The sequence below is a fragment of the Dermochelys coriacea genome, chromosome 13 (genome assembly GCF_009764565.3).
Source record: "Dermochelys coriacea isolate rDerCor1 chromosome 13, rDerCor1.pri.v4, whole genome shotgun sequence".
Classification (NCBI taxonomy): Eukaryota; Metazoa; Chordata; order Testudines; family Dermochelyidae; genus Dermochelys; species Dermochelys coriacea.
In genome coordinates this window covers 23,527,502-23,551,454 of record NC_050080.1, presented here as the reverse complement: position 1 = coordinate 23,551,454, position 23,953 = coordinate 23,527,502, and the positions used below count along the sequence as shown (strand labels likewise).

General features: G+C 43.2%; 1 protein-coding gene across 6 annotated transcripts in view; it reads right to left on the bottom strand.

Annotated features, from left to right (window-relative positions):
* Positions 1-2,808: 2,808 nt before the first annotated feature.
* SLC32A1 (solute carrier family 32 member 1) overlaps positions 2,809-23,953 on the bottom strand; it is a 62,377-nt gene continuing 41,232 nt past the window's right edge. Inside the window, exons 1-3 of one of the 6 annotated variants that reach the window (XM_038369053.2) lie at positions 12,109-12,724; positions 7,001-7,770; positions 2,809-4,935 (exon numbers count right to left, since the gene is read on the bottom strand). In XM_038369053.2, the coding sequence (XP_038224981.1) occupies positions 3,748-4,935; positions 7,001-7,378 (1,566 nt within the window). In that variant the 5' untranslated portion in view covers positions 7,379-7,770; positions 12,109-12,724 and the 3' untranslated portion in view covers positions 2,809-3,747. Of the gene's footprint in view, positions 4,936-7,000; positions 7,867-10,529; positions 10,771-12,108; positions 12,725-23,953 lie in introns of those variants that run through there. The other 5 variants (XM_038369050.2, XM_038369054.2, XM_038369051.2 and 2 more) reach the window with 5 other exon arrangements.

Genomic DNA, 23,953 nt, shown 5'->3' with positions numbered 1-23,953 from the left:
TATGAGTCTAATAATTCTGTTCTTTATTATAGTTTCTACCATAGGAAGACACACACACACACACACAACACAGAAAAAGGCACTAACACAAACACACAGAGGGAAGGAGTCATTCACCCATCCAGCCTAAACAGTCATTCACCCTCTAAACAGATACTAGACCTCCCCCCCCCCCCCCTTTCTGGTTATTTTGCAAAACAAAACAGGCTCCTAACTATAACCCTCTGGGTTTGATCTCCTTCAGAGATCTCGTAGTTTGGGGTAAACTAAACTGATGCCCTGATCTCCCTGGGATCAGGAGATTTACATTCCCTTCTCTTTTTTCTGCTGCCCTCCTTCTTATAAGGAGTCTTGAGCGACACGTCCTGACACCCTCTGAAACTATTTGGCCAACCGGGTGGGGTTTATCTCTCGCTCGCTCTCCCTCTTACCGCATTGCAGAGCTAGCCGGCGATGAATTACTTTTGCAAGGAGCATTCAAAAAACAACAAAACCATCCTATCTCTTCCAGGCAGCGACTAAATTATTTTTTTACAGCCCACAAACACAAATTCTTTTTAAATTGAGGAAATAGGATCTAAACCTGCGGAGAGTATATCTTTTTCCTTTCAATTCAGATTCCTGTTTAACTGAGTGCTCTCAGATTATAGGAAGAACATTTTGAAAATGGAAAACGGGGGACTTCTGTTAACGATTCCTTTATTCCCGGAGTAGTGACCTATGAAATTGACATCAAACGGGATTACATGTATTAAAATGCTTCTAACCTATTGAAGATCAACCGACGCGATATATTGGCAGGGCGTTTTTATTTGTAACTAATGAAGATGTTTTGGTCACTTACACTTGTCTCCCTTAAATGTACAAATCTCAATGGGAAGATGGCATCGTGTTAATGACACTAATCAATCCCTATATTTTTTGAGTCCTAGGGTGTTGAAGCAAGCCTGTTTCGCGAATTCATTTGAATTCAAACACTAACATATTTAGACCTTTTATTTCGTTACAAGCTCCCCCCCCCTCCCCCAGGACAAATGAACCAAGATGTCGCACAAACTGCGAATCTGATTCTGTGGGCTTTACTGACAGAAAATGTCTTGTGAAATCAATAGGAGATTTAGGTGAGGGCTGCAGTATGGGTAAAAATATTTTAAAGTATTAAAATAATGATATGCAAGATATCCAGCTTCCAAAAACAGAATGTCCATCGGTTAGAAAGAAATCAATTAGGTGATTAACACTATGAAATAGTTGTTCTGATTATCAGATGATTATTATTATGCAAGACGTTTAGAATGTCCACCTGTTACTAATAATTTAATTCGGTAATTAGAATAATGTATTTCTATAATGTTATTGTTGGTGTAGCTATTATTATTGGCCATCTGACCTACAGTGTAATTTTGTACAAAGCACATGAAAGATGTCTGATCTTGTTATAGTTAAAAGAAATTAGGGCGGGGAAATTAACTTCTCTCTCTTTTTGAAAGCGGTGATTTCAAGTAGAGGGTCAAAAGAGAAGAAAATATGCTTAGCTCTTCCCCCCCCCCCCCAAGATCCAAGCTCTTCACAGGGTGGTTACAGTTGGGAAAGGGTCGTGATTGGCTCAGAGTGATTTTGTTAAGGAAAAAGAACAGGAGTACTTGTGGCACCTTCGAGACTAACAAATGTATTTGAGCATAAGCTTTCGTGAGCTACATGCATCCGATGAAATGAGCTGTAGCTCACGAAAGCTTATGCTCAAATAAATGTTAGTCTTTAAGGTGCCACAAGTCCCCCTTTTCTTTTTGCGGATACAGACTAACAGGGCTGCTACTCTGAAATTTGTTAAGGAAGGCTCTGGTGCATCTCTCTAATAGTAGCTCTTTAGGGGCTCTTCTGTCTGCTCTGTAGCTACAGTGGGAGGGCTGGAGCTCATTATCTGCCAACCAGTTCGTCGCATTGGTGGGTTGAGGACATTAAATATCCTCAAGGGGTCTCCCCAGGGAGTGTCCCCTGCGTAAAAGCTCCCGGAGTAGGCTCAGGGTAATTATTTAACTAGTAAAAATGATAGCAAGGGCGACCTGCCTGGTCGCCGGTTAAAAGGAACCCCTTCCTAAAACAGCTTTGTTTCTGGGCTCAGAGTAGACTAGGATTGCAGCAGTACAATTACAGTAGCCTGGACCCAGGAGTCTAGCCCTTGTAAAGTGTCATCGACCCTGGCACTGTTCGGGTACCTGCTGCAGCCCAGCCTGGCGGATGGGAATGAGATGGCAAATCGGGGGCTTCGCTCTTGACTTCAGCGGGAGTAACCCACACTCCTTTAGTTGATCGGGGGGTGGCGTGAGTCCCCTTGTGTGGTCTGGGCTGGTGTTTTACTGGATGGGACCCCCTGGCAGTTGAGGCCATGGCCGCCTCTCCTGTAAGGGGTGTCCAAAGTTGCAGAGCGTGGCGAGGTTTCCCAGCCTCGCAGTCACTGCTGCCACGCTTTCTTCGCTCAGCCCCCAGCCCTCCCATTCGCTTGGGGCACGACTATGGAAATCAGTGGGAGTGGGAGAAAAGGTCATACATGGTCATTGGTGCAACTGTGAGGGAGTGGGCAGGGCTGGCCCTTTATTTTCTTCTTTCCTTTCTTTTTTTCATTCCTTCTCTGGCTTGCTTTCTCTTTCTTGTTTCAAAAGCTAAATAAAGAAGGCATCTTCCCTTCAGCCACTCCTAACCCTGCCCTGACACCTGCATACTCCTCCTCTATCGCTCATGATGTTGGTTAGACTTCTCCAACCTGCAGTCCCTATAACAAACCATGCCAGCCACAGTCGTTATGTTTTCTCTTTATTGTTTGATATATTTATGTACCACATTATATGTTAAAGATAAATCTTCTGATATACATTTTTTTCTTCTTATTTACCACAATTACACCACACGTACATTTGAAACAGCTGCACAGATCTGGTGGATTGCACAGAATGAGTTTTGTCTTGCTTTTGTACCCTGAACGCTTTCAAATCCAACAACTTTTTGTTAAATTTAGCTGTCATGATTATTTTTTAAAAAAAATAAGGAGAACTGAACTCCAGGTCTGTGATTTCAGCTGGAGGCAAAAGGTCTTGATCAAATGGGATTACTGGATATGAGTTAAAATGAAAGAATTCAGGATATGTATTTATTATATTACTACAATGTAAACATTACATCTCACTGGGATCGTTGGTCACCAGCTGTTACCATTTTAACTGTCTGGGCATTCATACAATCTAGGTCTTGTCTACACTTCTGTAACCACCCTTCACAGGGTATAAAATAAGGCGACCTCCCTGACCCCACCCACTACTCAAGATCTACTTTTAATTTTACACAAAAGCAACCCAAATCCATTGGGTTGACAACTGTGTTTCAAATCTTGCAACCCTGACTTGCATAGTATTTGCAAAACTATTACCTTGAAAATTGTTTCTAGATAGGGCATTTTACAACCCTACAAGATATATTCTAAAGAAAGTTCAGACCATTGTTTAGAGGATAGGAGGGTTGTCAGATATTTTCCTTCAAATAATTTCTAAATAAAAAAAATATTAAAATTTTAGCTTATTAAAATGACTCCAGGGCAAAGACTTTATTTTATTTTATTTTTTAGGTTCTATGATGTACTTTTTTGGATGCACATAACTAAAATAATGAATCTTTTCTTTAAAAGGATACATAATTGTTTGGCTATGTGGATGTTCAGTGTAATTCTCTTTTAATGCAACCAGCTCTGGCCACTCTTTAGTCTTCTACGTTGGAACTGTAAGCCTCTATGAGGCCTTCTAAAGAATGGATGAATCCAGACACGCTGCATATGCCACCTATAACAAAAATGGCGACATCAAAGAAAACATGGTGCCACATGAGCTTCCTCCACAAGAGCTTGAGGTGGAAGAGACTTGGGAGCAGGAAACAGAGGCCTGCACCTGTGAGGCTCCCTGTAAGACCCATCAGGAGGGCAAAATGAGGGACATAAATAGCCATTAACAAGGTGAAAACTACCAGGGCACACCTGAGGGTGAGTCCCCAGGACTTGAGCCTCCCATCACCCCCATAACAGTTAGGAAAGACCGCCCTGTTTCCATCCTGGAAAAGGGACTTCTCCAGGACTTCCACAGCTGCAAAGAAGGGCAATGGGTAGGAAAGCAAAGCTTTGGCCACCAAGAAAAGGTTGACTACCGCCCTAATGGTGGATGGCAAGTTGTCTGTGATGACTTCTTTAGTCTCATCAGCCCATGTCAGATAGGCTACCAAGGCAAAGAGTCCCTTGAGAATACAAGCTGCTATGTGAGTCCAGTTCATCATGCAATGAAACTCCTTGGGGTGCTGCATGTTCCCCTCTAAGGAAGGCAGAAAGATCTGGGAGGTGTAGCTGAAGACAATGATGCCAATGGAGATGGGGAACTTCTTCACATCAATGTAAAACTTGACTTTGTCCCAAGCCCAGTCACGTGCTCTGGAGAGGCAGTAGGCAATCACCAAAATGTTGATCACAAAGTGGGCTAAGGTGCAGAGCAAGCTGAACTTCGAGACAGCCTTGAGGTTCTTCAAGAAAGCACAAGGCAGGAGCACAGCTGTGGCAATGATAGACCAAGATTTCTGCGAGACAGGCAAGTTTGGAAAGCTGTTGTACATCAGGTTCCCACTGACCACCACATAGAGAATACAGGTCATGACCAGCTCAATGATCTGAGCCACATTCACAATCCTCCCTCCAAGCTTGGGAAACCTGGGAGCACAGCAAGCGTTAGCAATGTCGACATAGGAGTCTCTCACCCTGACTATCTCCCCATCTTCATTCTCTTCGTAAAGACAGGCAATAAGGATTTTCCCAGTGTAGCAGCAAACTACTGCAGCGAAAATAATTAAAAAGAGTCCTAGATATCCACCATGAAGGATAGCATAGGGCAGGCCAAGAACAAACATCCCCTAGAAAGAGACAAAATTGATACTGTATTGTTCATTTTAGAGACCACATACATACAACAGCAAGATCTCTCTCACACGCGCACACACACAAGCAAGATTCTACTCGATGCAATCACATCACAAACCAACAGCAAGATCCTGCTTCATATAATCAGTTATGAGAGAGAAATTAAAAATGAAATTGGACAAGGATTCCTGCTTCACTTGTCTGTCTTTTAAAATGTCTGTATATTTCCTAAAAGAAAAGGAGTACTTGTGGCACCAAATTTGTTAGTCTCTAAGGTGCCACAAGTACTCCTTTTCTTTTTGCGAATACAGACTAACACGGCTGCTACTCTGAAACCTGTATATTTCCTGAGCTGCTAAACTGAACTGAAGACAATCATTTTAATTTAAAACAAAACCACATTTGATCAGAATTTGTTAAAAATCTGTATTCCGAAGGAAAGGCAGAGAAGTTAGTCATTTCAGAATTGGAAAAAGAATACTCTTCACGATTTCATAAAAAAATTCACTCTTTATTATTATTTTATTGTTGTTGTTATTATTACTCCGCTATTTCAATTTCCCAACCTCTGACTATCTCCTATCAACCTTTTAATTCCCCACTCAAACATATAGGACACTGAATCTCGTCTCCATCAAAACAGAGACCCCATTTTAAGGGACAACTCTGGGGAAAGGTTTGGAAATATTCATGTAGCCCGATTAAAACTCATTGGGCTGCGTTGCCACTCACAACGCACACTCTCCGTGGTGCAGTTGCTTTTGACACACTGAGGATGTCCCTGCATTTGAGAGTGCGAGTTGCTTGTGGGATCTGTCCGCATTATTAAGATGGGGAGGGTGACACCTTTAAAAGTCTCTAGCTGCTCTCCCCCAAAGGACTCGTTTTCCATTTGAAATGGCCTATAATCCCGTAAGGAAACACGCTTTATCTGCAGAATCATTCTGGAGCTAGAAAATGGGGGGGGGGGCGGGGGGAAAGGGGGCGTTTGCCACGACAGGCAAACCCACCACGGCTGTTCTCTCCGTGTGCATGGGGCCCAGAGGGAACGGGTCCAGTGGGGAGAGCATTGGTTTAGGAACGTTATCAGTACAAATGAACTACCAGACGGAAGCTTTTTAATAAGAGATGAGAGACTCCTAAAACCGCTCCGGGTTTATTTGCGACGGGTAATCATTTCGGGGTGAAACGGGTAATATTCCAATATCCAGGCAGCCACAGGAGGAGGATGGGGGTGGGGGGGGCACTAAATCCCCTCAAACCCCAAATGAAAATCAGTCACAAATACCCAAATCTCACGTTTTCAGCAGTGTCTCTCCTGGCGAGTCAGGACTTTGGGAGAAAACAGAGGCAATGGGCACCCCACTCAGGTGTACTCATTGGCTTGTACAGTGTCCCGGTGAGAGACTTTAACGCTCAGTGGCCGTGCCATTGTGGCTGGTCCCGTGATTTCTATTGAAACAGGAGAGAGTTGGCAAAAGCCAGGCGCTCCTTCTCATTTTTAAACTTTCCTGGGCGGCTTGCCATGTGAGGTGGAGTGGAAAAGGGGATGATCGGGGGGTTTTTTTTTTAATTTCTTTTAGTAATTTACCCCCGAGCCCAAACTGAATTGACTCCATCAAACCATTAAGGCCAGCATAGGGGAGTGGGCTGCGTTCCATATTTACACCCTCTGTTGGCCTGAGCTCTCTGTTCGCACAAGCGTCTTACACCGTCAACATATAATTCCCGAGAGGAAAAAGCGCATACAATTGGGGGTGGGAGGGGCTGACATGTTTGTGTAACAAGCACGATCTGAAACGATGTTGTGAGTTTGTGTGAGTGTGTAAACACCCGCACCTCACACACACAGACCCCCAACGCATGTGCCTGCCATGTCTGTCTGGTATGTTTCAAGGCTCTGCGTCAGACTGAAGGCAGCAGGGAGATTTCATCCTCCCCCGCCCACCCCCCATCCTCCACCCCGGTTATTATGATGACCCTTATTCCCTATACATGCCTGCCAAGGTAACCTGCAGCGCTGAGGGGCGTGCAGTGAGATGGCCCCCTCCCCATTACCTGGATTGCGTTGGTGACATTCCACCCAGCTTCCCAGGCCGTGATCTTTGGCTTGCCTTGGCCGGAGAGCTCCGAGCATATGCCCTCGTCCTTGGAGGCGGACGGGGGCAGGGGACCCGTGCCATCCCTTTGGTAATGGATATCCCCTTCTAGGGGAGGCTCTGCTCCTTCTTCGCTGGCGTCCGACTTTAAGATGTCCATCTGAAGCCCTTGCCTGTGCTCCATGTCCAGGTCATCGCAATGAACAAAGCCCACCGCCTCTTCATCGGTAGCCGCCTGGAAGCCCATCCTCGCAAACATGCCGCTCACTTTGGCCTGGGACTTGTTGGAAACCGAGGTGGCGACGTTGGAAAGCTTGCTCCGGATCAGAGTGGCCATGTTGACTCACTGGCTTGGGATCCTCTGGCCACCAAGAAGCCGGCGATCCTCGGCACCAGGCGAGAAAGTTCTGCTACTGAGGGGCTGGCAAAGCCACTATCTCCACTTCCTACCGCAATTGGACCTTCTCCCCTTCAGTGTCCCCTGGAGCATGACCCCGCTCGGTTTGAACTCCTTGGCACCTCCCGATCAACACCTCGCCCTCTTCCTTGTGCATATAGACTGGGGAGTGAAGTGGGGTCGCGGAGGGGGGGGTCTCTGCAGTGCTGGGAAGGGGGGGTCGGCGGTCTGGTGCCCAGCCTGTGCTCCAGAATATCCCTGTCCCCTCTGAGCAGCAGAGACGCGGGTTGGTTGTCTCCAGCCTCAGTGATGCCAGTCCAATGCAGAGGAGCCTAAGGGGAGAAAGGCAGGGGGACGTGGGATGATCACCAGATTGCCAACGCAAGTCTTTTGCTGTGCACACCACGTCTCCATCCCAATGCGCCCATCTATCAGAAAGAAGGGGAGAGGATTGCTGCATTTCTGAGGGAGGTACCACAGTCCTCATCAAAGCCCTTCTCCCCCCCCCCCCCGCGCCCCTTTACACAGCAACACCCACACCTTCTAGGCTCTGCCATCCACACAGCAGAGGGAGAGGGAGAGTTGGCGGTGGAAGGAGATAGGGGGGTAGTTCCCCCTCACTGATTTATATGTACAACTATATTTATTTATCTATCTTCCCAAAGGAGCCGCCTAGCCCTGATTTTGGAGCCGGTTTTCGCTGGCAAGACAGGGACCCAAAGAAACCCCCCACTGGAGGCTGGGAGCTTCCGCTTCCATCATCTTGTCTCTCGAACGATTCCTGAGTGTAATTAATTTTGCTAGAAATCCGTGGATCATTTTCTGAGCCACGTATAGACAGAACACCCGTGCCATCCCGGCCAAAATACAGTGTAATGCACTACAGCCGTATGTGGGAAGCACAGACACCCAGATTTAAACGGCTACATACCTTCTTTCTGTATTGTATAGCTAGATACAGATTCCTTGTTATTATACTTATATCATCCCTCTCCATGTACCTACACAGATCCCTTCTTATTGTCCATATAGTTTATATCTACAGTTTAAATATAGATTTCTCATTATATGTATATTCTATATCTACATCCAGATACAGATTCCTCCCTATTGTTTATCTATTTTATATCTAGATATAGATTCTCATTATAGGTATATTTATATTTATATAGATGCAGATTCCTTCCTCTTGCCCATATATTTTAAATCTAGATTCAGATACAGATTCTACTTTTGTATACATAAATTCTGTAGCTGTATGTAGATACAGATTTCTACTTATCGTCCATGTTCTATAACTACAGGTGTACATTTAGATACCACCTTATTACATATAGATGTATAGTATACTTTAATTTTGTTTTCAAATGCTTACATTTATTTTTAATGCAACAGCCTTGAAATTATTCATTATTTTTATTTAACGTATTTCCCTGGGCAAGAGATTACCCGGTATGGTGAAGAACTGAATAATCAGTCACTTTGTTATTCCATTTGGGGAAACCTATAAGGAAATCTATACCCTTTTAAGGGAATGCGTCATTTTAGAGCAGTATTGTTTAGGGGATGCCATCTTCCTTTCCTCCTGAATACCTGGATAGGGTTTTTATTTTTATTTTATTTTATTAAGATGTTAAATGCAAGCTGTAAAAATCCACTTATCGTTTGCTTCTTTCACAAGACACAATATATATTTGATTTCTCTTTTAAAAAATCATTTTAGTTGCTAAACTAACTTTTTTATTAAAGATAAGCAGAATTGTCAACACTACAGATTATTTTCCTACTTAAGTGTTAAAAGATAGGTGACTAATACCAATCTAATTGAACTGAGAAAAGGAATTGGATGTGGAATTAAGATGAAAACGACTAGAGGTTGAAGAAATACATCCACCATTTCTCGTGAGATGCCTTTAATAATAGGAACCAGTTAAAACAGGGATTTAATAGGCTACGGTGTAGCTGAATTGAACCAATAAGAACTGACACTAATTAGAAGAAATAAGAAATAAGAAAAACTAGTTATTTTATTACTGTTGTTATGTGCGTTGACAATTGTATCCTAATTCCCTTCTGTGATGTTCCTTCCTGGTAATCCTCTGTGCGGACCTGGGTGCGAAAGGTCAAAGAGAACCCAAACAATGATGCTTATTTATAGCAAACGATTCTCTGCAGAAGAAGGAAGGCCCTGCGGTGCATTAGCAAAATAGGGCTCATCTCTGCCTTTGCTTTGGAGAAGGAATTAGTACAAATCATTGCACAAATAGGTCGAGAAAGAGGAGCGCTGCCCATCGTTGATCCATATTTAGAACATCCAGCATGCATTTGGAGCTACGGAATTATCAAGTCGCAACTAGAATTTAAACTTCCATTTTTAAAAATCTCCCTAACTGAGAAAAATTTCTGATCAGAAATTTAAGTCTGATTTTTTAACCGATTAACGGCTATTTCCCTTCCCCCCCCCCCACGACCACTAAACGAAAAATAATTTTTCTTTTAATTCAACAAGATTTTAATATGTTCTAACATACGATGGAATTTGTTGTCGAAAATGAGGTGGGAAAGGCATGCCTGGGGTTGTGCGGTTCATCCAAACCATATTTCTTAAACCCAACCCTGAGTTCTCTGATTCCGAAAACAAAGGGTACCAATTAACTTCATAGGACTTTAACTTGTGAAACTGACTTGAGCTGTAGTAAAGCCCGGAGAATTTTCCACATAACCCACAGAACGAAACACCTGATAATCCAACAAATATATTGTCTTTTGCTGGACTGTCAGCTCCGCTGCAATTTTTCCACCAGAGGGATAGGAAAGGAGCGGAAGAAACGATTCATTCTATAGTAATTTGATGGTTTTTCCAATGCCACTTAAAATATCTTGTTCCTTTCCTCCAGTTTATAATTGTTCATTCGCATAAACGAAAGGAAGAATTCGATTTGATTTTTTTAAAAATCTAATGTATATATCTATATCGAAGAGCTATTAATTACTTATTATTTACAAACCTTAGGGAGCGTTAAACTAGCGATCCTATTTATTCTCTATTGAAAATAAATATCTGTGAAGAATGTAGATACTTGAAACTAACCTCTGGCTTCCCTCTTTGTTTCTCCGGTCCTTTTGGCTAGAAATGGCAAGCAGACTCCTGGTGCTAACAAAATATTTCTGTGAACGCCTCATTAGTGGACTTTAGCTATTTCATCAAATGGGGAAAGCCCCATTTTTCCCATTAAGTGCTTTTAGTTGTATGATGTCAGTTGCACCTCCTTCATCAGAAAGCCACCAGCCAAATAAACCCTGGTCCAGCTCCCATCCCATCCACACCAAACCTAGAGCAGCCCTGACAGATACGGATGCAAATAAACAAACTCAACCCGGGACACGGCTAAATATAGAGTCAAACAAACAGGGGGCCAGTGTAAATGGGGTTTCCCCTTCGCCAATTAATTTCTCCAGCTCTTTGTTTGAACCCAGATTCTCATCGTTTAAAGAGACCACACTGGCAATCGAAGCAGGATTGGGGACGGGGAGGAGGGGAGGTTCTGGGACCAAAACAACCACCCGTGTTTGGAGCTACTGGGGGGATTTTCGGGAGGTAAGAGCAGGGCGCTGAGTATCAGGGAGACTGGGGCTATGGCTCAGGGCTGGTGTACTGAGTCCAGTAAGCAAAGCTAGATGCCAAAACATGCCTTGCACAGCAGACACGGCTCGCTGGTCCCTAACACAGCACACGCCTTGCCTCTGTCTCAGAGCCCGTAACTACTTCCTTCCCCCCTCTTGCGGGGCATTAAGGACGCAGGGTGAATTCCTAACTCCTGTGATGTCAATGGCAAAGTTCCCATCGACTTCACTGGGGACAAGCTATATTCCACTGTCTTCCTATTACACAGCATCATCATGCACCTTATAGATAAACAGATGCATCTCTCTACATATACTAGGGAACCAGGAGTTTGGGTAATACGAGTTTGCTTGGTCACCCAGACAAGTCTCCCTTTCCATGGTACGGAACAATACAAGCACATTTCTCTCCTTCGCAACTGGGATTTGTTCCACTAACAGTCCCGGTCCTGTTCCCTGCAGCATCGGCTCCAAAGAAGGATGAGTCCAGATAACTAACTCGCGCCTCTGTGCAGCTCTGCATTGTTACCAGGGAACAGAAACCAGGGTAACAGCAGCATCCGAACTAAGCTCCGGTTCCATCCACACTGGATTGGTGTCGAGTCCCAAGTGCTTGAACTCATTCTAAAACGTCCATTTGTATAAACCGCTCCCTGACACAATGCGGACCGAAGCTAAGAAACGATACACAGATTCCTCGAGTACAATATGTCACCCCTATAAATTACATCTTTAAATGTAATCTGGATTTCCTAAACTGAGTTTAATTTTTTTTTAAATACAACTAAATTTAAAGTCCATCACCAGCTAAATGCATTTTGTTTTCCACACGTGCACACGGCACTCCGCTTCACTATGTTTAAATTCTACAGCAAAAGAAAGCAAAAAAACTTAAAAGACAGTTTGCCTCTGAATAAAACTGAAAAACAAGCAACAAACTAACAGACGAGCCATACGTCCCCTAGAGGGAAAAGACCCTATTTACAACAATCCCCACTGAAAAGGACTCTTCCCCCTCCGCCCGCCTCCCCCCGCACCCTCCATACCTGAGAATTCTGTCGCAAGAAATTTGAACTTCCTCCTGGCTAGTTTGTGTGTGTGCCTGAATGAGTTTCCCCAGCAGCTTCCTTTAATGGATTTCTGTAAAACCTACCCAAACTTTTGCCATGGTCTAAAGAATGGATTCAAGATATAACTGAAAAGAAAAAGAAAAAGAGAGAGAGAGAGAGAGAGAGAGAGAGAGAGAGGGGGAAGGAAGGGAAGCTGCAGAGAAGAGTTTTGACGTTTACCTATGCTTCTCTCCATCTTCGCCGGCAGTGCATTATTCCATTAGAAAGTGGGGGATGGATGAGGACCAGGGACAGCAGAGAGAGAGAGAGAGAGACTGAAAAGAACTACGTCATTGTCACTCATGCTTTCCCTCCTAACTAATCATTATCCCCAAGCAGGATGTTACATCTAAACATTGCCCAAAGGTTAGCAGGTCTCCGGGGTGCATTTGATCTGCAACTAATTTCCGAACGGAGCTAAAGCAGAGCAAATAACAATTCCTAAGCCCCTGCTTCACAAAGACGGAAGGGTTTCCACTGGGTTTTGTACGTTGCTTGGCTATATAAAAACAAAGACGTGGGTGCTTTCTGGAGCCTCAGTCGCACCGGGCGCTGTCTGGAATGGTCTTCCTTCCCACCCCTTGTATTTAAACAAAGCGCATCCCCTTTCCAGGCTCAGGACAGGGCGAGTATCTGTCCCTAAAGGGAAAGCTAACTGACGCTGACCAGCCTGTCTGCTTTGACGGTAAGTTCTCGCTGAGCCTTGCCAGTGTGCCAGGAGATCTAATGGGAATGGAACTGCCTGGCAAAGCCTTCCATGGGTTAAATACACTCGCCCTTATCTACACAGCCCAGACACGGTGAGATCTGCAGTTGCGGCTCCTGATTTAATAACCTGGGGGGAAAGGCTATTCATGACTACAAATCCTGGGGGGGCAGAGGAACCCACACAAAGCAGGATTCTTCCTACAGCTGCTCTACGCACCGACTCTCCTAATGTGAATTGCAGATGGGCATAGCTAGGCACAGTCGCCTTGCAAATGGGCTCTCAGCCTGGAAGCAGTTCTTATTCAGGAAGGGAAACTGGAAAAATAGACGGCCCGGTGCAAAGTCAACGGGAGCCTTTCTACAGTTCTGTGTTGCAAATTTTTCAAGAGGTGTCTACGAGAGGAGAAGTTGTGCAAGCCCTTTGCTCTCTGCCTCAGTTTACGCCCCTGTAAAATGGGTATTATAATGGGATTTACCAAACCCCAAAGGGTGCTGTGAGCCTGAACTAAAGGCTGCAAAGAGCTTGGAGAGCCTCAGCTGAAAGATTCCATGTTCAGGGTGTGATCATGCATCTAACCTGATCCCAGTGCAAGAGATTTAGGTCTTCAGAAAATTAGACCCCAGCACACTGGCTCTGGTTATTTGTGTTCCATTTAGTAGCTAATCCTATAGTAATTTCTCCAGTCAAATAAATATACTGAGAGGTCAATTGCCAATTCCTTGCACCTTTCAAACTCCAATTGATTTGAACGGGAGAGTTGGGTGAATCACTACTGCAAGATCACAAGGTGTGTATAAATTTTCACTTGAAAATGATGAGTTTTGCTTTGCTTTCATTTTAGCTGATTGGTGAACTAAATGGGTAAGAGACCCCATGTGACCAGAGAGAATTGTGGGTACTTGAAGATGCGATTGATAGCATTTATGTGTAGTGAAAAAGCAACTACCCTGTAAAACGTGTGCATACTCTGTACTTAGACATAGGAATGTATGTTTTGAAGTTAAGTGAAGAGGGTGCATACAGCAATTGTCACAAAAAGTCAACCACAGATATCTCCTAATTCTTAGTCTAGGGCAAAAATTGTGATATCTCGGATAGTATTCTGAGGTAACTGTTAGCAACTGCTGATTTTAAGGGCCACTATTGAAATCAATAATTGTATCTGTATTTATATATGGGTGTGGATGTGTAGATTAGACCACAGAGGTCTGAAATGGCAAAGATTTACCAACCCATTGAGAAAAACTGTATTGTATTTAGCTATCCCTCTGGTATTGTAAACATGCACCTTCTTGTTCTAAGCTTTCAGACATAAGTGGCTGTACAGTACAGAAATTCATTCCAGTTCTTTCTTCCCTCTCCAGCCCCCATTCCCCCACCTCAACAGAAGCCTTGGAGGTGAATTCTGACAGGATAATAAAGAGTTGCACAATACACTATAAAAAGGCAATTAGGTAAACTGCTGGATTGGGACAAGCCTTTGTGACCAGGTTAATAGCTCTGAACAGAGCTGGGAATTTCAAGAGGGGAGAGAAGGAAAAAGATGCTGATACATCAGTGTGCTTTGGGCTGGGGGGAGAGAGTCAGCAACAGTCACCTAACTACACCTGCATCATTTTTGTAGGAGATGTATTGATAGTCTTCTTATTAGGAGAAAGTAGCCCTGTGAAATTCTACGTATGTCCCTTCACGGGGGTAGATCTCTTGTTTGAACTCTGCTATAAAAGTTTATGGTGGAATCTGAGGGCACCTGTATTTGTATTACAAGTTCTTTTTTATTAGCATCCCAGGTTATGGGATAAAAAGTTACTGAAAAAACTGACGGTTTCCCTCAGGAACACACTACATCTGAGTCTCGCCAAAAGAAGACGGTATCATTGCCCATCGTCTAGTACCATAAAGCACAGAAATGTGGAATAACTACTAATGAGGTAAACTCAAACTTCTGTTATTATGAATGAATCTTCATCAGCATAACATTAGCATGGAACAATGCAAGGGTTGGCTATAGTAGAACCACTCTGTGAGTGGCTAGATCCCCACCATCAGGACCAAATCCATCATCTTATGGTTTTCCAGAAACAAAGAGAAACAAAAAATAGACACTTGCAGTCAGTGAAGGACATGAATTCACACTGTGTAGAGGTTAAGCGCAGGAGTTTATTACATACAGCGCTGACGGAGTGTCACCTTGCTTATTAGGCTTAGAGACACTGTTAATTGATTACTATGAAATATATGGATTTTTTTATGGGCGGGGGAAAGTGATGGGGTAGGTAGTTTTACTTTTTTGGATAGGTTTAGCAGCAAGACATGATAGCATAGTAGCCAATGGTTAAAGGTTACATAATGTTTTTGCTTATGGTTTTAAGTTGACAAATTAACATTTAATTAGTACTTTAATAAATGTATTAGTATAAAATATATATGTTGACTTTTGATTTGCGGTCCATAGGAATGAAGTAGCTCCTTTGCTTGTTCAAAAGATATATATTTAGGGGTAAAAGCAAAGAAACAGTGAAAGTATATGACAATAAAGATTGTTTTTTAAGTTGTTTATTTGTGTTTTAAAGCAGGCATTGGTCCCTGGGAAAGGGAGGTGGGAGGAGGCCATATTTTATACTGACATGCTTGAACCTTTTATAAACTCAAGGTTGGATGTGTGGGAAGAACATCTCCCTACAGAAGAAACTAAACACAACATAAACAGGGCTTCTTTGTTCTATTTGCAACTTTGAATAAGACAATTATTGCCCCCAACATCTGGTGTTTTGCTGACCTGGCATATCTTAGGAAAAGCAAGGTTATTTTTGGTTATTTTGCCTTTTGTTTTAGCTATTGCTAGGCCTCTGACCTCTTGACCAAACTCTGGACTTTGGGCCTGTACACAAATCCATATACCAGATAATTACATTAGCAATGGATTTTAACCCTTCAGTCAGAATCACCATTATTTTAAGTTATGACAATAGCATAACAAGAAAAAACAAAAAGTAAAAGCTCCATGAGAAAGAGCACATAGTGTGCGTCTTCTTCTTTTAACAATCTGCACAGAACATAATAGGGGGCATACTGGCTCATACCAATGGTCCATCTAGCCCAATATCCTTTCTTCAGACAGTCGCCAGTACCAGATGCTTGAGGTAATGAACAGAGAAGGGCAGTTATCAAATGATCCATCCCACGTCATCCAGTCCCAACTTCTGGCAGTCAGAGATTTAGGGACATCCAGAGCATGGGGCTGAATCCCTGACTATCTTGGCTAATAGTCAACTGAACACAAAAATGACTGCCTGACTCTGTAAACAGCAGAATTCTTAAGATTTATAAAGGTGCAGTACAGATAAAACAAAGATATAACAGATGCATAACTAAAGGCATCATGGTTTTAGATAAGTATCTCTCAGGATTTAGCCTGGTAGGAATTTTGCCTGAGTAAGGACTGAGTAAAAACTGAGTAACATCTTACAGATTTGACCTCCATTTTTTTTTTTTTACACTTTTCAATATTTCTCTTCTGACATGAACAAAACTTCCCATGAATCTCTGTGATCTTCATATGCCACACAAACAAATCATTATGAACAACAAAATAAAAATCTTCCAAAAATGAGAATAAGACTAAAAAAAATGTCCTAGGAGATATTTCTGTTAGGTGGGAATTAAATTTAACTGTGACCTTGGCTTCCTGTTGAAATGAAAAGGAGGTGATAGTTGTTAGTGTTTATGAGATCAGATTCCCAAGCTCACTGTGAAAATGGCATTTCTCCCATGGGTTGGATTCGTGTTAATAGGGTTTTCATTGACAACATATATAAAGCTTCATCACTGTCAAATTAAATGAGCATTTAAATAAAATATTCATATTTATGCCTTGAGTAGTACACAGTATATTTGCTAGGACGCAATTATAGTGTCATTTTGAGAGTCGAGGAAAAGCATAGCATATGTATGCTTGGTAACATTTAAACCCTTCAAAGTTCAAATTAAAAACTCAATGTTCTTTGCTTTCTGCTAGGATTCTGTAATCTGATCAATAAATTCCAGTCAGTTATCAAGACCATCAAAACGGGATGAGGTCCATTTCTCCTGCACAAAACTGAATTGATGACAAAATTCAGGTCCCATTTGTAAACAGCTGCAGAAAATTGAGCATCAATATTTCATTGTATTCTGGACAGCAACCACCCAACACACAGCATCCTTGGCCCCCTCTATTCCAGGCAGGTTGTTCCTGTGCAGAGCAGGAATACTCGATACTGGGGGTGAAGTGCCTGTGTGTGCTTAGTTGCTGTTGCTAGGTCAAGAGGCAAATGCTCACAAATGTGCTGAATACACACTTCTGACCCATAGGCCTGCTCCCAGGATGTCACTGTACAAGTCCTTTCATATGAACGAAGGAGCATAGGAATTGCCATACTGAGTCAGACCAGAGATCCACCTGGTCTTCTGTCTTGTCTCTGATAGTGGCCAAAGTTACGTCAGAGGAAGTTGTAAGAAACTCCATCAAGGGCAGGTATGGAATAACCAGCCCATAGGATAAGTTTCTTCCTCAGCAGTTGATGCTTGGCTTACACCCTGAATCTTCAAAGTCAGTATGCCTCTATTTTTTTCTCCATGGACAGTCTGGGGAATGACCTTTCTGTTGGCACTACAGAAGTCAGAACTGGGGCAGAACACTACTGCCCTTTCCTCCCTTGTGGTTCCTGGAGGCAGTGCCCAGCCCGCGCCAACTTTGTCCCTTAATTGTTATTTTTCATCCTTTATTTTGTGTCCATTCTGCAGTGAGGAAGGAAGGCCAACACCGTATTATTCAGACCTATCACAAATTTATTCCAGCTATACCCAAAAGCAAACCCACAGCAGCAGCCCACAGGACTGCAAGATCTGTCACTGAATCAGTATGTAGGTACTCCTGATGATAGGTTCACAGCTAACATAGGGAAGGCAGTTTGCAGATGTTATTGAAATGCTCCCATAACAGCAGAACAAGAATACATCATAGCATATATTACCCACACCTGTAGGTTCTGAGATTGGACTATTAAGGGCCACATTCTGAACCAGCCTCAAATTAGCCTATAATTTTGCACTTCTGCTTTTAGACTCACAATTGACTTTGCAGGCAAATATTAGCATTCTCCACTCTCGAATTTTGCATGTGTATGTAAATGGGGCAGCTGGGTACCTGGCTACATGATACACATGAACAGATGACTGTGCACATGTTCAGGGTGCTTGTCCACTTTTGTGCAAATCTAGGAGTGCGTAAATTAAAGAGGGTGCTGTAAATTTGGACCTGAAGTTTTTAAAAGCCTTGGAGTAAAAGCAAAGTGGGGAAATAATTAGGGGAAGAAAGAGGAAGAAATATTCCTCAGAATATTTATTCATGATTGATGGACCTGAGCACCAGAACAATACAGTTTCCAATATTGCATTGCTTGCTTAAAGATAATGACACGTGCTGGAACTGTCATGGAGGGATTGTGAAGAAAGCTCCCTCCCCACCACTCTTGCCTACTCCCCACTTTCCACACTGCCAACATCCATTTTTCTTTATTTAATTTTATTTTTTGAGACCATCTCAGTCTCACCATGGCTGATCCATGTCAGGACAAATGGCTGTACAGGGAGAATGGCCAGATAAAAAGTGCACTTCTGTACTTATTCTTTCCCATAAGGCAATAACAAGTGTGGCAAATTGCCGGTACGATTATGATGAGTCCCGCGCTTCCTCTTCTGGGGGGGGGGGGTTCAGGGCACAGTTTCTTGCCCCTGAACTAGGGTATTTACTGTCCCACTAAGAAAAGGAGTACTTGTGGCACCTTAGAGACTAACAAATTTATTAGAGCATAAGCTTTCGTGAGCTACAGCTCACTTCATTGGATGCATTTGGTGGGGAAAAAAAAAAACTGTTCCACTAGTAAGCCAGAGAAGGGTAGTGGAAAGGAAGGGATCCGGGCCCGCCCTCTACTCCGGGTCCCAGCCCAGGAGCCCTAGGGATCATAGTAAACCACTTGAACTAGTGCTTCCTTACCCTGGGCTACTTCCCTCTCCTGATCTTCAGCTTGTGGGGCTTCCTGCTCTCTCTCTCTCTCTCTCTCTGCACAAGCCGGGTGTCTCTTTACCTAGGGTCCTGGTCTTCTAGCAGTCACGGCACTTCTCCAAACTCACCTCTACTTCAACTCCTCCAAACTGCACTCTGCTCCAACTCCTTCCCCTGGCTGATTGAAGCAGGGGGTTTTTGTTAGGTGACTAGTTTCAGGTGTTCTAATTGGCTTCAGGGATTCTATAGAAACCTTTCTTCCCTCTACAGGGAATAAGGCTTCTCCTCATCCTGGGCTTTGCATATCTCTCCTACATCACTCTCCTGCTGCCTTCTGGCCATTCTGTATCACACAAGGGACAAGCAATGATTTTAACAGGGCAAAAACAATTAGAAATATATAAACATAAATACCACTTTTTAATGCAACAATTAACTCATGAAACTCATTGCTGTGGGACACTAACCATGCAGATATTTTTAGCAAGATGAAAAAGAATATCAGCTGTCATTACACTACTCAGGATAACAAACACAAGGGCAACCAAGTATCATGATTCACAGCATGTAGTGCTCACCAGCTAGGCTTGGAAAGAAATTTCTTTCCATAATATTCTATGATACAATTGGCACATTACATGAGGGCTCTGAAGGCTTTCTTTGAGCATCTGTTGTGGTGCTGCTCATGCCCTGAGAATGAACAGGGAACCTGATAGACCATACATATGTGTTGTGGGAGGACAATTCCTGTGTCCCTAACTGTACCTAGCTTAAGCAACAGAAAACAGGAAAATGGCAAATGGCATTTTTAGAAACTTTCAAATATTTATAAATAGTAATACTCTGCACTTCTGTAGCACCTTGTATCCCAGGATCTCAAAGTGCTTCACAAACACTAACAAAGATGCATGGTGGTTGTAGCCATGTCAGTCCCAGGATATTAGAGAGACAAGGTAAGTGAGGGAATACCTTTTACTGGACAAACTTCTGTTGGTCCAAGAGACAAGCTTTCGAGCCAGACAGAGCTCTTCTTCAGATTATTTGGGACCTGAGGACGAGCTCTGTGTAAACTTGTCTCTCTCACCAACATAAGTTGATCCAATAAAAGATATTCCCTCACCCACCTTATCCCTAGCACCCTGTGCAGCCATGTAGGTGAAATCCCTCTTCTACAGAAAAGGAAACTGAGGCACAAAGCTGTTACACCCAAGGTAGCAACAAATCAGTGGATAAAACAGGAACAGAACCTAGCTCTCCTGACCCACACCCTGTGTTTTTTCTCTAGCTAGGTATTTTATGGTCCACAACACTAGCCTCTGAGCACTTCACAAAGATTAACGAATTCATCCTCATATTACCCCTGTAAAGTAAAAGTATTATAATTCCCATTTCACAAATGGGCAAACGGAGACACGGAGAGGTTAAAGGGCAGTGATGAGTACCCACAGCTGCCTTGGACTTCTATAGGAGCTGCTGATGCTCAGCGCCTGTGAAAATCAGGCACTAAGTTGGTTTCTTAAAATCACGCAGTCTGTGGCTGAGCCAGTGATTGCACCAAGAACTCCTGAGCCCCCATCCCGTGCTTTATTCACAAGACCATCCTTCCTTTCCTTTAACTCCTAGATCGTGATTCCTCTCTCTTAATTGTGCATTCCTCCAGAATGACAATCTCTTTCTTTTTTTTTTCCATTTAGTTAGTTGCTCAGTGCTTTTCATTGCATCTTTCCTTTCTTTTGCCATCTACCCTTTTCAGTCCCTCTCAAGCCCAACCCAACCCACAGCCCACCCTAGCAGTGATTGAACAGTGCTGTATTTTCCTCTGTGTACCAGGCCAGCACTTTTATTTTTTCCCCGTCTTCCACGGGTAACTAGCAAACACACGTCTACTGTACATAACGTCGGTGCCTGAGGCTCACAGGGGCTCAGCTGCATGTTTGCGACTGCTGATCCATCTGTTGAACATGCCAGTGGCCTCACATTGGATGATTTGGGAGGGAGAATCCATTAAAGAGAGAAAGTCACTCTGCAATGAAGATCAGCATGTTTTGTTTTTTCTCTCCATGCTGCTTGTCTTTCGTCTTATTCCCTTCTGTAATTTAAGGTGAGTGGCTGATGAGAGGAATCTTGCTGCTTTTATTTATACCCACTCCCAGCTCTCTTCTCAAGGCTGTGTTTCAACAGCAACAAAGAAACACACTTCTTTGTGACCTTGTCGTGACTAGGAATAAGGTGGTATCCCTTTAAGTAGTTTATGAGCTCTCTAGTGGTGCTCACCATGTTCTGTGTTTTAGAAGTTGGCAGAATCCTGTCACAAAGCAACAGTATGTGCAGAGCCAGGTCTTGTGTGTTTGTGTAGAGTTAGCAAACAAGGTTATTTGGCACCCAGCTCTGCCCATATGGTTTCCTCATATTGCTGATTGTTGGGTAAAGAGCGAAAAAGACACAGCTCCATGGGCCCATAACGAACATGGCGTTTTAAGGCTAAATGGAGCTGAGATGCACTAATATTTCAGGGATTCACTGTGGAATCTGAGCCGCTTCCAGTCACAGGACCCATCATCCTGATTTTATATATCATGATTTATCCACCCCTGTGCATGAAAGCTCAGAAGCTCTAGCTCCTTCTCTGGCAGTAGGCTGAGAGAGAGAGAAAACAAAAGGCCATCCCATCCAGATTGCCCCCTCCAGCAGCAAAACCAAAAGGGAAGGAAACTCACAGTCTGATCCTTCTCTGTGGAATCATAGTGTCCTTATTCAGCTATAGCACTTAAGCACGTGTGTCCTATTATTATTTGTTTTGCAGTAGATCTAAGGAGATAACCCTGCCACCCCCACCCCCATCCTGGTCAGGGCCTCATTACACCACCCACTGTACAAACGCAGAACAAAAAGACAATCCCTGCCCCACGTTACTTCCATTGTACAAAGAACAGTCTTGCACTGGCACTGAGATGGCCCAGCTGCTGAACACAGCTTTTCCATCTCTAACACCCAATCCCACAGCAACTTCTGCTATTGAACCATTCACTCTTGTTCTGGTTGGGACAATTTCTCTCATCCTCATACCGCAGCTGCAGTATAAAGATCTATACACAAACTGCATTAGATTTAAACCATACTTTTATCCTTCTGCCCATGCCCTTCATTCCTCATTTCCCCACCATGGAAGGGGCTCTGTTTGCATCCCATTCCCCTTCTGCCATGTGCCAAGGCTCCATGTATCCCCCATATTCCCTTTCCCCCATACCATTGTCCCCCATTCCTGTCCCCATGCCATTGGATTTGTGTGCACCCTCCCCTCACCTGCTGCCACTGTTATTTCTTTTCTTTCTGTCTAGGAGATAGATTATTCAGGGTGTGAACATTTTTAAACTGTATTGGGACAATGGGCAGGGTTGAAAAGGGAGGCATTGTTATGCCTGTAGATATTAATGGCTGTCATCCACTGGTTCTTTTATCTATAGACAATTGCAGAGGAGGTTGAAGCTGATAGGTCTGCTAATCAGATGCCAGAACATCCTCTACATGTGCCCCGTTTTCTCCCGTTCCATTTTTCTGATTTTCACCAAAAAATCACTGATGCCTAGAATGTTCCCTAAACTTTGGAAATTGATCAGAGGCGGCATTCAAAAGTTATTGCGTAACAGATAGTCAGGCAGACAACCAGAGAAACTGAGTTGATTATAAGACCTCGCTTCGCTAGACCAAGAGATGAAAAGTTCTGTAGAAGGGCACAGTGCTAGAACAAAGTGAAATGTTTACATGTGGATTCTGGCAGAAGCACCTGCCCTGCAGTCCTGGGCCCTGGTTCCTCTGCTGCATTATCTGTTTGATGCTGCAGGATATCGAGCACTCTGGTCCTGACTCACCAAAGCATTTAAGCATGTGCTCAACTTTAAGCATGTGAGTAATCCCAGTGAAGCCAACAAGAATTTTTACATACAAAAACATTTTGAATAAAACATTTGTTATTTTAGAATTTTTTCACAAAATACATGTCTCTTTTCTTGATCAGCTCTGCAGAAAGCATGTGTATTTGGGGTGGAAGAAAGTTTAGGGGGAAGCAGAGAGAGGGATGTACAGAACCTGCTAAATATCACAGAAAACCATGGAACTTCTCAGTCCTCATCATAAATTGTGGCTACACACACACTCTACCCCCCTTCCTCCACAGCACAGACACATTCAAAAGCTTGTGACAGTGTCTGAAATTAAACATATGATTACAGCCCAACGCTGTTATATGCTTTGCTTACACACACACACTCTGTCCACACTAGACTGAAGACTAGTGGTAGCACCAGCTGTATTACAAAACAGCACACAACTATTTTCCAACACAGCTGCCAGTAGCATGCTTCAAACAATCTCTCTCCTCTGCCTCTGGCCTCTTCCTACCGGGCTCGATTTTACCCTTGATATATGACCTACAGTAACTTATACTCTGTGTATGTGATTAGATAGACAGATATAACATGAAAAGAAAAGGAGTACTTGTGAGTACTTTGTTAAAATTTTGTTAAAATTTGTTAGTCTCTAAGGTGCCACAAGTACTCCTTTTTTTTTTTTTGCGAATACAGACTAACATGGCTGCTACTCTGAAACCGGATATAACATGGGTGCCCGATATAAGACACCAGTACAAGTGCAAACACAGGAGTGGATATTTTAAAAATGAACAGTGATATGCATCAATATACTTTGGAGTCTATTTTGAACTTGTTGCCACTCTCCCTGCTTTTCACTCATGCTTAATACCAATCAAGCAGATAAGAGGTGATTTCTTGTGTTCTGATGCATCTGTCCATCCTTCTGAGGGATTTTTTTTATTGTGGCCTGCAATGCTATTCCCTTTCATTCCTTCTAACCATGAAAAGATACCTAAAGGAATGTTAAGGCAGCCAACCCTGAAGATGACCTATTGTAGGCTTTAAGACAACAGAGGGGAATTTCAGGCCACGTGCCGCATCTGCTACACTGGTTACTGTGTATCAGCCATTATGGGTAACTTACAAAGGCTACAACAG